The sequence below is a fragment of the Struthio camelus genome, chromosome 17, assembly GCF_040807025.1.
Source record: "Struthio camelus isolate bStrCam1 chromosome 17, bStrCam1.hap1, whole genome shotgun sequence".
Classification (NCBI taxonomy): Eukaryota; Metazoa; Chordata; class Aves; order Struthioniformes; family Struthionidae; genus Struthio; species Struthio camelus.
The window spans coordinates 7,577,442-7,590,443 of NC_090958.1; the positions used below are offsets into that span (position 1 = coordinate 7,577,442).

General features: G+C 38.1%; 1 protein-coding gene across 14 annotated transcripts in view; it reads right to left on the bottom strand.

Moving 5' to 3' along the window:
* Positions 1-13,002, bottom strand: part of CIT (citron rho-interacting serine/threonine kinase) — a 76,174-nt gene that overhangs the window by 18,258 nt on the left and 44,914 nt on the right. For 8 of the 14 annotated variants that reach the window (XM_068911442.1, XM_068911443.1, XM_068911450.1 and 5 more), the window contains 8 exons: positions 12,661-12,714; positions 4,630-4,827; positions 3,905-4,098; positions 3,258-3,393; positions 2,730-2,834; positions 1,243-1,383; positions 941-1,048; positions 67-229 (listed from right to left, as the gene is read on the bottom strand). In XM_068911442.1, the coding sequence (XP_068767543.1) occupies positions 67-229; positions 941-1,048; positions 1,243-1,383; positions 2,730-2,834; positions 3,258-3,393; positions 3,905-4,098; positions 4,630-4,827; positions 12,661-12,714 (1,099 nt within the window). The remainder of the gene's footprint in view (positions 1-66; positions 230-940; positions 1,049-1,242; positions 1,384-2,729; positions 2,835-3,257; positions 3,394-3,904; positions 4,099-4,629; positions 4,828-12,660; positions 12,715-13,002) is intronic. The other 6 variants (XM_068911446.1, XM_068911453.1, XM_068911444.1 and 3 more) reach the window with 2 other exon arrangements.

The window sequence follows — 13,002 nt, forward strand, 5'->3', positions numbered from 1 at the left end:
TTAAGACATGTTTTCAGACCAAAAATGTGCGTCTCCTCCAGATTCACCTTTTCTGTTAACCCCTACCTTCTTCACGAGCAGATCTGAGTTCAATGCGTGTTTTCTGTAGAGCCTCCTCCAGCTCAGCAGAACGAGCCTTCTCCTTCTCCAGTGCCACTTTCAGCTCATTGTATTGCAGGGGAACCTGTGTGGGTAAAGAAGGGTCCTCTTTCCGCCGACTAAACAGGCCCTAGCAACAGAAACACACAGACAACTCCTAACTCCTAGTAAGAGATGGCTTAATCTAGGCAAAGTGAAACTAGCTAGCGGCAGTCCGGCCAGAGGGCCTAATGGTAATTCTGATACATGTAAGGATGGATTTTTAGTTCAAATTGGCACTGGAAAGAAAATGTTGTGATATGTATTAATTTAAAGAGGGACATACATTACCTGTTCAGTACTCACACCTTGAGTTTCTGAAAGCATCTAAACAGAGGATCTCAAAATATGTGGTTAAAATTAATTTAAGTTACTTAATACAAAATGACAGAACGGCTTATGACAGAGATGTGACACAAGCCATATCTCCTGACTAATCAATCCTATGCTGCAACTACAAGACAACCACTCTAGATACGCAGTGTGTTCATACACACGTATATACTTACCATTTTAAAAATAATTGCATGTTTAAAACTCTGTATGCCTACAGCCTCATTGCGGTGTAGCTACTGGGTTGTAACCTAACTATCGAAGGAATGACAAAATACTGGGGAGGCCACAAGGAAGACATTCTGCCCAGGAAAGCTTGTGTTCAGTGACTCAGAATGTTCTTAAATGGGGACACATTTGTGTTAAACATAAAGAAAGATAAAACAGAATATTTTGAATACACAGCACATAACTAAATCACAAAGCCATGAGGCATTTCCTCCATGCCTCTCAAACCTTTTTCACCCACCTTTTTCTTTTTTGCTGGTTGATCCATCTTTGCCTGCAGGAAATCAATGAGTTTGGTTTGCTGAGAAATAGTGCCCTCCATTTTCACTTTTTCATGGGAATAGAGAACCTGTGAAGCACACACAGATACACAAGAAATTTCATCTTAGTAATAGAAACAAATAGATCAACTCAATGGCAGAACAGAACTGAACAAAACAAAAAAAGTATAAGGAAATGTCACACAGAAATAGTAGGTCAGATCTCCAAACCTCACATTAAAAGGGGACCACAGAGTCCTGCCCACTTTTTACTCATCCTCACCTGAATGTTTTCCAGCTGATATTCCAGGTCACTTCTTTCAGTCTTCAGAAGATCTGCTCGATCTAGAGCCTCTTGCAGACCTTGAGTAAGGCGGAAGATGTGATTCTTTTGCAGATCCATTTGCTGTTGCAGCTTTGCCTGCTGTTAACAGGAAAACAAAGGACAGTGTTTGTTTTCTTTTTTAAACAAAAGCTACTATGTGCTATCACTCCTTATTAAGTATCGCTGCAGAACTCAAAACTCCTTCTCTTCAGAATGCATTGCAACTAAAAAAAATATTTCTATGTTGTACATTTACATTAATTCATAGCAAGACCATCTTTTTCAACAACACGTCCAAGTAATTTGCTTTCTGTAGCATTTCCATTGTAGACCGCACAATTGTAATTGTTAGACTGCACAGAGATACCCAAACAATTTCTGGATGCCAGTTTCTGAAGCCTTCTGTACATTCACCAAAAGCCATCTCAATACTTCCCAGTAAAAGAGACCTTTCCTATAAACCAGGATAAACTCCTGCCTCTTTAGCAGTCATATGTGATGAGGAAAATTAATTCTAATTGTTTATATCTTTGTCTCCAACTAACAGCAGCAAAGAGCACATGATAAATTACTCCTAATACCTTGAGACTTCATACTATCTTGATGAGAAAGTCCCTGAAAACCACTAACGTTTACGTATTACCAAATCAGGCAGAACACTTTTCTGTGACGCACAACGGAGCGGTCACCTCTGGGATAACTTGTCAGCACTCTGAGTACACCAGCAGGCCCTAACCAGTCTGTAACCATCCTTCTCCCATAATCCTCCTCCATAGTCTCTTCCCCCACTACCCAAGTTTGGCTGCCTGCATTCAAAGTCTCACTGATATGGTGCAGCTGCGTAACCTTGGATCGGACTTCTGCGAGCACAGCTAAATTATGAGAAAGAGGTGTGAAAAGCCTCATCTGGGGCCTCCCCCCCCACACACACTCTCTCTGCCTGTTGGCTCCAGAGCTGCCTTTAAGCTCTGGCCAGAACTGTTGTAGACATGCTGTGCCAAGCCACGGACTTTGCTGATCCTGAGCTTGCGTTGCAGACTAGGACTTGTCTTGTCACTGCAAGCTTCTCTGATGATCACTGGGCCACTGGCAGAACCTGATTACTGTCACCAGACCTGCCTTGCTCTTCTTTTGTTCAGATACTGTGGGACTGTGCCCACTGGCTGCAAGGTCCCTGTCCCTGCCTGCCTTGCTTGTCACTCTTGGCTCCCAGCTCAGTTTCCCTTGAGAAGCAGTTCACTTTTCACTGACATAAACACCCATTTTGTTAAGCTTTAATAAAAAGTTAACCAAAAAGAAATCTGTATTAATTCTCCAGAGTTATATAGAAGAAGGAAGGATTTGTAACACTGAATTTTTTGTTCATAATTAAACTATTCACGCAACGTTTTGGTTTCAGATGTGGAACCTTCTTCTGAAGTTATAACCTAAGTTTCCAAGGTTACCTCCTCCAGAAGCCTCTGCTTGAGTTCCCTTTCTGTCTCAAGCTTCTGTTGTAAACTGCGTGCATTCATCTCCAACATAGCATGCTTCTTCTCCAGGTCATTGAGCTAGGCAGGTGGAACAGACGGTCAGAACACCATAGAACACTAACAAAGTTCAATAACCTCAAAATTCAACTTCACAAAGCACACGCACAAGAAAAATGATTCAATTATTCTCTACTTACTGTAATGGAAAAAACATAGAAAGAAACAATTTGGCATGCCATTGCTCAAATGGCAAATCAAGTTACTGAAAGATTTCATTGCACACTCCAGACATCATGAGCTGCTTTTTTCTTTAGTCTTACTCAGTAGGAAAAATGAAGTCTTTGACTTGAAGATAGAATTCTATTCTATGGCCTCAAGTCTTTTTTAGTTTGCTCTAGCCCCTAGAAAATTCTGCTCAAGATTGCATTTCTGCAAGTAACATCTCTAGAAAAGGAAAACATCTCTGTTAATTATGAAAGCTTAGGGTTGAAAAGTACTGACCTTGTCAGAAAGGCTTTCAGCTTTGAGTTTTTGTTCCTTTAGAGCTTGCTGGAGAGCTAGAATCTCTGCCTTGTGTTCTTTGACAGCTAGTTCTACCACCTGGCGAGATTCAGTAATACGCTGATCTGCTCGCACTCTGTATTAAAATGGAAAATAACGTTACCTAACTTTCTTCGGGGCTTGTCTTCTTTGTAGCACGCAATGGCATCAGTAACTCTTTCAGAGGTTCGCCTCAAATTCAGGATGTTACTTTATAAAAGCCAGACTGTTTGCTGCAACACTTTTATATTACATAACCCTGTTTCTGCCCCTGCTAGAACTAGAGCCTGGAAACTGCAAGACCCCAGAGTAACGGGAGCAAGGACTAGTTTTCTGTATAATCAAGTAGAAGATAAGAAATCAAGTCATTTTATAAATTACAATGATAAAAACCATTCTCTGCTGAAACACTCATGTGCAAAGAAACTAAAGGAACCGTATCACTGGTGAACATCTATTAACTAATATACCACTTTTAGAACTACTTCAGAAGAATTTATATTTAGTTCCAACTCCCATATCCTATTCTAAATATAATTTTTATACTACATTCTACAGAGTTTTTTCGTACAAGTTAATAAAAGGCAGGGAGTGGGAGAGAAGACGACCTGCTCTGTTTCTCAGTATCCAGCATCCTCTGCAACTCTCTGACACGACATTCAAACTGGGACTTCTCATCCCCTAGAACACTTCTCCATGCTTCCCACTGACGTTCTTTCTCCAAGAGTTCATCATTCAGGGCCTCCAAGTCCATTACTTGCTCTTCCAGCATTGTACATGTTGTCTTCAAGGCCTCCATAGTCTAAAAATAAATCCTCCTATCAATTCTCACATCCCACATCAAGCATGCACTTTAAGCTTCAGTCTTACCATTTCAATTACAGTACATGCAAATTGGCAGCAAACATAAGCCCGTAAATCACAACTCATTTATTTCAGGGCTTCCATATATTCACTTGTGATTGCTTTTAATGTCAATTCTACCTCATTACGAAGATTTCAGAATTGCCAGGGTCACAAAACTAAAATGAATAATTCTAAGTGGTAATACCTTCAGAGTGCAAAATTTCTAAACACTATCGCATTAAAATACAAAGGAAAACACTAAAAATTTCAATCCATTCAATTGCTCTGGGAAAGAAGGCATAAATGATAAAATGGTCAAATTGCCCCTGGAAGCATATTCATTCTTAAAAGGAATGAATATTCATATATTCATTCCAGGTTTAAAAGAAATTTAAGAGAATTTAGAGATACAAAAGAATTTTTAGCCTTTTCGGGAGATTTCCTAACCAGCTTGAAGAAATTGTGATCAAGATATATGAAGCCTTACTTGTTTCTGACTGGTGAGCTGCATCTCTCTCTCGGTTATCTCTCGACGGAGATGGTCGACCTCACTTCGCAACTGGACAACTTCATCATTGGCCCCTGAAGCCTCATCAAGTTGTTTGGACAGGAAGAAGTTCTGATTGTTCAGTTCTGCGTTGTCTTCACTGAGCTGGTTCAGCTGCTCTTCCAAATCCGTTATCACCTAAAAGGAAAATTAAATTAGATTACATGTCAGTGAGTACAGTTTTTCGAAAGAGTGTTGCGTTCTCCTCTCCCAGAACCATTTATTGACAAACAAGTAGACAACTTGACATTCTCTCCCTTTCTCTCTCTTTTTTTTTTTTCTCCAAATTTAAACACAAGCAATATTGTAATTGCAGATTTTATGCACAGGAGTGTACTTGAAGTAGGAAGAAAGTTCTGTTTCTTACAGAAAATAGCCTGAATTTTTATTAACTTGATTTAGCGTATGAATGTGCTGCACTCGCTTTATTATTTGAGAGAGAACTGTCACATCTAAAGCATTGGATTAGGAGTCAGGAGTTCTGGTTGTATTCTCAGATCTGCTGCTGACTTACAGTGTGCCTTTGCCAAAACACTATCTTTCTTGCCTCAATTTCCCCTTAAGTGAAATGAGGCTAATACTTCTCACAGAAAAATTTTTGAAGTGTGATGCTTAAGAAAACCAGACAAGAGGTGCTGCTGTAACGGAGGCAGTATAATCTGAAGTCTGCCTAGCAGTTGTTTAGATTACTGTAAGTAACACTGTATGTAGCCAGGAAAAGCAGAACATTTTAAAGAAATATATTCTACCAAGGCAACGGCATTATGGATGGCAGCACAAGATAAATGAAGAAAGTAAATCTGGCAGCACAATAAGCTAATAGAAAAATCAGTGAAAAGCAAAAATTCAACAAGGACAATAGCCTTGCTTTTAATGAAGTGGAAACACCTGCTTGTTAAATCAGAATAGCATTATATTATGCACTTTAAATGAAGCTCCCCTTCAATGTAAAGAAAAATATGAACAACAGTGGGCTGTTTTCACATTCCCTTTTACTTTTTAGGAATGAAAGCCCATGAATACTGGATGGATGAATACCTGCAACCTCCTCCTATTTCAAAAGCAATGTCATCATAACAGGAGATACTTCAACATAATCTTGAAAACAGCTTAATAATAAGAATTTCTGAAACCAGAAAGTTCTATAAAATAATTCACATTCAACTATTACAGATATGTCCAAGAGGCGTTTCTGCCTAATATCTCAAAGTAAAGCGAATAATGTACTTCACTTAATGGGAAAAATTAAAATCCCAGAACATAGTTGGCCACACATTCAATTTTAAATGTTCTGGTTTCCTATTCAAGCCGAAGACTTAAATATCTAACACAGCAGAACAGGCAGCTCTTCTCAGCTATCTGGAAAGACGACAACCATTTCTTTTTGAAGAGCCTTCAAGGCATGTATTGGCAGCTTTTTATCATGCCTCTCCTAAATCTAAATTAACAGCATTTGATTTTTAAACTGTTGGCAGAAAAAGTCCAACTGAAATGACTCCCTGCTGGGTGAAGGGGAGTTCCTGTTACCCATATGTTTAGGGTCAACTCAAAGTGATTCATACTCTAAAACAAAACATTCCTGGTGACAATCCGATAGCGTAGTTGTTTGTTGAACATTCTTACTGCTGTATTCAAAAATGTGCATTTTATTCTGTATGTTACGTATCAAGTTCCCAAAGAACCCAGACTTTATCATAAAGATGTGTCAGTGTTTACATCGTTGTAGGATTAAGAACTTAGAAATGTATTTAAACAAACAAAAAGGAATAAAAGAACATTCCTGGTTATACAGTGTTTTACCTACCATTTTTACAGGTCACATCTGAGATTTCTACTAACTACCAGATCAGATGAACCCTCCCTTTTTCCTCTAGTATTTTTCTTTTTTTAATTTTACATTTGACCACACCATATATCTAGGCAGTTTTAAGGAATCTGTTATACAGCTATGGTTTCTTCCACTTACATTGTGTAAATCAATGCAACTATTTTTGAAATATAAGAAAGCAGAGATGGGGAAAAAAAATTCACAAAATTGATAAGGTGATGTGCAGAGTTAATAGTATAATTAATTGATTTTTTTTAAATGGCTACATTTCAAGTTGATTTCATCCCTTTAGAGTTGGAAGTTAAGCTCCCATTCCCTTTTATTCTGTGTTCTGAGATTTTGACTTGTTTCCTGAACATAACCAAAACTAAACCAAAGCACTTTAAATTTTACTATTACATTTTACATTGCACAATATTTCTGGCAAGCTTAAGGCAAAAACCATAGTCAAGAAGGATTCCCAAAGAAAAAATGATGTGATCTCATTTCTTGAATATTTTCCTAACGTTATCTTAGTTGACAATTTCAAAACGGCTCAACTGAAATTCCAAATATATTGTGTGTATATATATATATATATATTTTTTTTTTAAGAGAATTAGTTCTTCTCAGTACAGTTTTCCTCTTTTTCATGAGGAAAGGGGAAATATGTCAACATACTCGATTTTTATAAGCAATCTGTAGGTATATTATGACATCAATAGGGTTACAGAGTTTATAAACATTATAAAGCCTACATAGCATCAGGAAGTAGTAACGTAGGAAAATGGAACAAATTGTAATATAAATGCCTGTTCTGGAAACTAAAAAGGAAGAAAATATGTAGAGATCAGAAAAACCATTTGATGGGAAATGCCATCCTAGGCTATACACCTTATGCCAGAATCCTGTACCTAAAAAGAGGTAATAGTTTCTGGGTTTCTTTGTTTTGTTTTGTTTTAATTAAGGAAATCCCCAGGCAAAAAACAAAAAAAAAGGATGCTGGAGTTAAATTTGTAAGTATACTAAAGGAAAACATATAAGAAAACATCATTATGTCCTTTTGAAATGCAAAATATAATCAGAAAAATCTTCACATTTTAAAGTAATAAAACAGCCAAACATTTGGAAACTTGGAAAGCGCTTTCAGGCCATCTAGGTAGCCTTATCTGTGCCACCGTATCATCACTCACAGAGCAACTGAAATTTTCTCCTCAAACTACATACAACTTTATCACAACAAATTCTGGACCATCATAATCTTGTCGGACTGTTCATTACATGCCACATCTAAGTACACAACTTATCTTTACACTGGTACAGAAGATTGCATCTTGTCTTTAAATACTATACTGAGCAACCCAAGCAGAACAACTCTTCAGCACAGTTCCCTCCCCATAGCTCACAGTTTCAAAGCAGCAAAGTGTTTCTATATCGTGAGATTTTTGCAGATTCATAGGTGTTATAGCTGGGCCTACAAACTTCTCCAAGCATGGATCACACATTAAATATCAGAGCAGTCAGGGGTTCAGGGCCATGATGACATAAAGTACAAAAATTAATCCATGGGCGCTATGTGCCAAAAACCACAGGCAAAGTAGTGGGAGAAAGGAAGCAGTTTTAGAATATGACTAACTGCAGTTTTCAAACTTCTCCATAACTTTATTCAGATTCTTCATTAGGATGCCTCAGTTCTCAGATGTCATGAACAAACGTGCAAGCAAATGTAAAGACACAGGCAAAGTTAACTGTTTCAGGATGCTATCAGCAGCATGTTATTTGGGGTTTAATGCAATTTTTAGTACAACCTTAATGCAGAACTTCCAGTTTGATGCACTGTTCCACACCCATCTCCATCCTCACCCCACCACCCCCTGGCTCCATGCCAATTCTTACTAGAAAGCTAGCCATCAGAAGTAAATGGGTGCGGGGGGGAAAAGGAGCTATCTCACAGCCCCAAATTATTGTGAGAGGGAAGTGAGAGCAGGCACCAGCCTCACTTCACCGTAACCTATTCAACACTTAGATCCGAGACCCAGGGCTTTTCTCACAGAGAAGACAGAATACCAAGCATCTTAAAGTACACAGCAGTAGATAGGTACCAGTCTTGTAAGTCTACTTCTATGATTGGTATATAACAATCAGCTCCTCACTTCCCTCCCCTTGCCATAGTCAGATGGCTTCTGTGACTTGAAATATACTTCACAGAGAGATCTCAGCTTCTAAAAAGTCTTCATGGCTTAGCTTGAGGGTGGGACATTGCTCTCATTGGTAGCTGCAGAGCAGCAGGACACTGAAAGGTCAGCAATCCTCTCCTTCCCACAACACCCTGTTACTCAGACATAATCTCCATTGCTCCTCCATCCTGGTCCCAAGTGGACAAGCTACCTCTTCCAACCATGAGCCTCATTCTCAAAGGACGATGACGTTTGTGAGAAAGGCACCATTAGACACAGCAACACCGCATCAATGCACTAAATAGTCTCTGATTTTTTAATCTGACTTTATAAAACTATAAAGCTCCATTTTAGCCTATAACTGACACCTACCATCACAATTTCCATGAAAGGAGAATCAGGGATAACCCTCCCCTCCCAACGAACAGCCAATATATATTGTTACAAATTTAACTAAGCCATATAAAAGTTTTTGCCTGGGCATTAGCCTTATTGCAGCGGGCAAGATCTCTTTACTTTGACACATAATTTTTATAGCATCAAAATACATAACATTTTTAGACATAATTTTTGAAATTCTCAAGACTACGTAAAGAAGTATTCTTGTACGCCATCTTGTCGAGTCAGTGTGGAATCAGGACATTACACTGAAGTCAGCAGGACTTCATGCATGAGCAAAATTATGCAACGCGCCTAAAGGGCTTGCAGTTTTCATGCCTCAATATCCACTCTCATAGACAAGTGTTCATTAACACAATCGCAGAATCAAGTGCGGTAAGGCTTAAAATAGCAGCACAAGATGACGGCAAAAGAATCTTGAGGGCTAGAGACAATTCTTCTTTTACTAGCGAAACCTTGAATAAATGGAAATGCAATATCCAACTAGTATACTAAGATCTTCCAGTTTCCTTACTAGAATAAACGTAATAGTAATTAGTGGTGGGGGACCAAGATTCAGGTGATGGTTTTTTGGAATAGCAATAAAATTTTACTAACTTGAGTGCAAATACTTTATGGGACTGTTTTTCCTCTAAGTTTCTGTAGATGTTACCGCCTGTTTACCGAATGTTTTCTTTTTGAAGTAATTCTACCACTATTTGAGACCAACCTAGTTGCATTTTTTACTTCAAATATGTTGATGATCCAACAATAAGTTATTACTAAGAGCCAGCTGAAAACCACTATCTGACAAAAAGCTTTCTTAAATAGGAAGATTAACATTATTTCTAGAATTTTTTCGGATCACCTACAAAATACCTTTAAATTTAAAAAGTCAAATGGATCGTATGGATTATACTTTTGATAGAAGAATTCTTTAAATGTAGGTACTTCCCCCTCAACAGATTTGCTAGATGAGTTATCATTGTGGGAAGACTGTGATAAGATACCGCTCTTCAAGTGTGTGTGTGCGCGTGTGTGTGTTTGTAGAGAGCAGGTATTACCATTTACAATGTTTATTGTAATCATATATGTCATAATTTCTTCCACAACTGCGAGTCAGAGAAAGCAGAAGCTAACATTTTCTTTTTGATCCCTAGTAAAAGCAAGATGTCACGAGGAGGTACAGCTCAGAGCTATCAGAGCAACTGAATACGAATTCACAAACAAGGCAGAAATCAAGACCTAAAATATACTATATAATAATGGTCTCTCAGTATGAACCCCAAAACGCAACAAATTTAAAACGGACCAACAGCAGAACATAATAAACATCTACTTGGCTCAGAGGCCTCAGTAAAAGGAAGGACAGGAGGGCAGTGAGGGTACAGGAAAACAAAACACACATTCCAAGTGTGGCTCTCCTCTACATACAGAAACTGTGACCTTTGAGAAGCTAGTGAACCAAAAGAAATATTAAAGAAAATAGACAAATATTTTTACCTATCTTTTGAAGACTAAGAAAAGTATTGAAGTAATTCTATATTTCAATAATATTTCTTTCTGTCTAATCTTATCTTCATTATTCTAATGCTGTTTTGAACTAGTCAATGACATTAAATAAAAATTAATTCCATAACAAAGTTTGCCAGAACAGTTCAAGGAGCTTGTTTCATCTCAAAAAGGTTGCATTTTGAAAACTTGCCACAGAGAATAAACTCACTCCTTATTACACTGCATAAACAGAAGCACATTAAAATTATTCAATTGAAGTGTCATCTCATTTTAAAATGAACATAAGTTCTAATCACCTTCAAGCAGCATCACATGGTCACCAAAAAGTGAAGCCTGCATCATTCTGGCTAGTGTTAGATAGAAATATGTAGTGAAGGCACCAAAATAAACATTCCCTGATCCCTCATTGTCAATACAAGATTGTCCTGTCATTGCTTCAGTGCTCCTCAGTAAAGAGGGTGACAGCTAGAATCACTCATAACACAGAAGAAGAAAGTTTCTATCCATGCTCAATTAAACTACACATGCATTCTCCTGGGCTGCAAAGAGAGTGTATCATGAGCACACATTACTCATTTAGGAACTGCATCATTAATTTCTTATTGATGAGGATGTCCGATGCATGAACCCACTTATTCCACTGATGGGCCTACAATGCACAACACTTTCAGAAATCCTTTTATGCAGAATCTTCAAAGCTCCCAATAGTCTCAAAATCTTACGGGTCACTCCTAACTGTCGGAGATTTTTGGCCATGTTTACAAAGCCAAGGAGCTACCAGGTAATGAATTACAACTTCTGAAAGGCGGCCTGTAATGAAGTAGAAAGAAGCTATGGATTTCCCACATGACCGGATTTTGCTGGCATGGAGATCACACAAGCATTTTCACAGGAACCTGTCATTCTGAATGAAGGGCAAGACAAAACAAAAGAAAGAAAAGAAGACAGCTGTGGATGTAGGATACACAATAACATACATGGAGCTAGAGGATCTATCTGAATAAGTGAAGAGAGTAGTTTCCTTTGCAGAATTCTTTTTTTAAGGAAGTTGACACTCTTTGTTAAGCTCTACTTCCTCATTTTTTCACATCAGTGTATTCTATAAACACAGTAGAAGATTGCCTTGCTAACGCTAAAGAGCAAGTGAGGAAAACAAAACAATTCCTATCCTGAAAAGATATTTTGAAGGATGAAATCTTGTATGTTAGATACTTGTTTAGTACCTGTCACTAATCCTGCAGCATGGAAAATTAATTTTGAGGAAATTGCTGGAAGTGGGGAAATAACCAAGATTGAGAGAAAAAACAGCAGTTAAGCCCTCCTTACTGGGTGGGGTAGAAGAAGCCTGGAGAGGTCTGCAACCAGTGCTGATCCAGATGATTGTGGCCCTTATTCAACACTTCTATAATTCACGTCACTAGAAGACAGATGCTCTCCATCAAGCATCATAAATAAGTTTGAAGATAGCGTCAACTGGCAAGAATCCCTAGTGACAGACAACCCCTTGGATATCCATCCTAGATGAATGAAATGAATGTAGAAACACATCAAAAGATCTCAAGCAACAGAAGGTGCAAGTCAGGCACTTAAGTCCACTCTGTTCCTTGAGCAGATGACCACATGTCAGTGTATTATTTGACTCAAAATTTCTCTTCTCTTCAAATGGTGCTAAAGTCCTCCTTAAAACCCAGAGGAGCACGAATGCTCTTCCACGCTGGCCTAGACCTACAATGCAGCTCAGGATTTGGACAGGGAGATCTTTTCTTCTCCTTGTGAGCAGAAAAAATCTTTACCCACAACCATTTTTTGCAGCTGCTACACCATTCTTATTAGCTGCACTGCAATGAGATATTTTAATTTACTTTCTTCTCCAAAAAGAAGAACAGTGTCAATTTCACAATCAGAATAAAACCTCTAAACTGAGGTTTACCTGAAGCCTAAAAGGAATCATATCCAATCAGTCTAACTCCTGCGAACTCCTTGAAGCCAGAAGTCTATATTAGGAACTAGTGTCATCAAGGAGTAAATAAGTAAATTGTTTGCTTTCTTATCCTTAATTTCAAAATAATTCAATGATCTGTATTTAATACTCACTGTGCAGCTATTACGAAGGGCTTCAAATTTACGCTGGATTTCATCTCTATGTGCCTAAAGGAGGTAAGAAGTTAATCATCAATTTTTCATACATTAGAATTAGAATCCAACAGCTGTTGCTAAACAAACTGCAGAACAATCTACCAGCAAGCAAAGTTTGGAAGGCAGATGCTGCAGGCTATGAAAGCACTCTGTAGTGGCAAAGAACTGATTAGCAAAAGTCACATCCTACTTAATCAACACATACTCATGCTCCCAATTCTGAACTACTTTAGACCAATGTACAAACTCACAAACTGAATTATGTAAAAGGTTCCATCTTAAATGGTCACCAGAAGACAT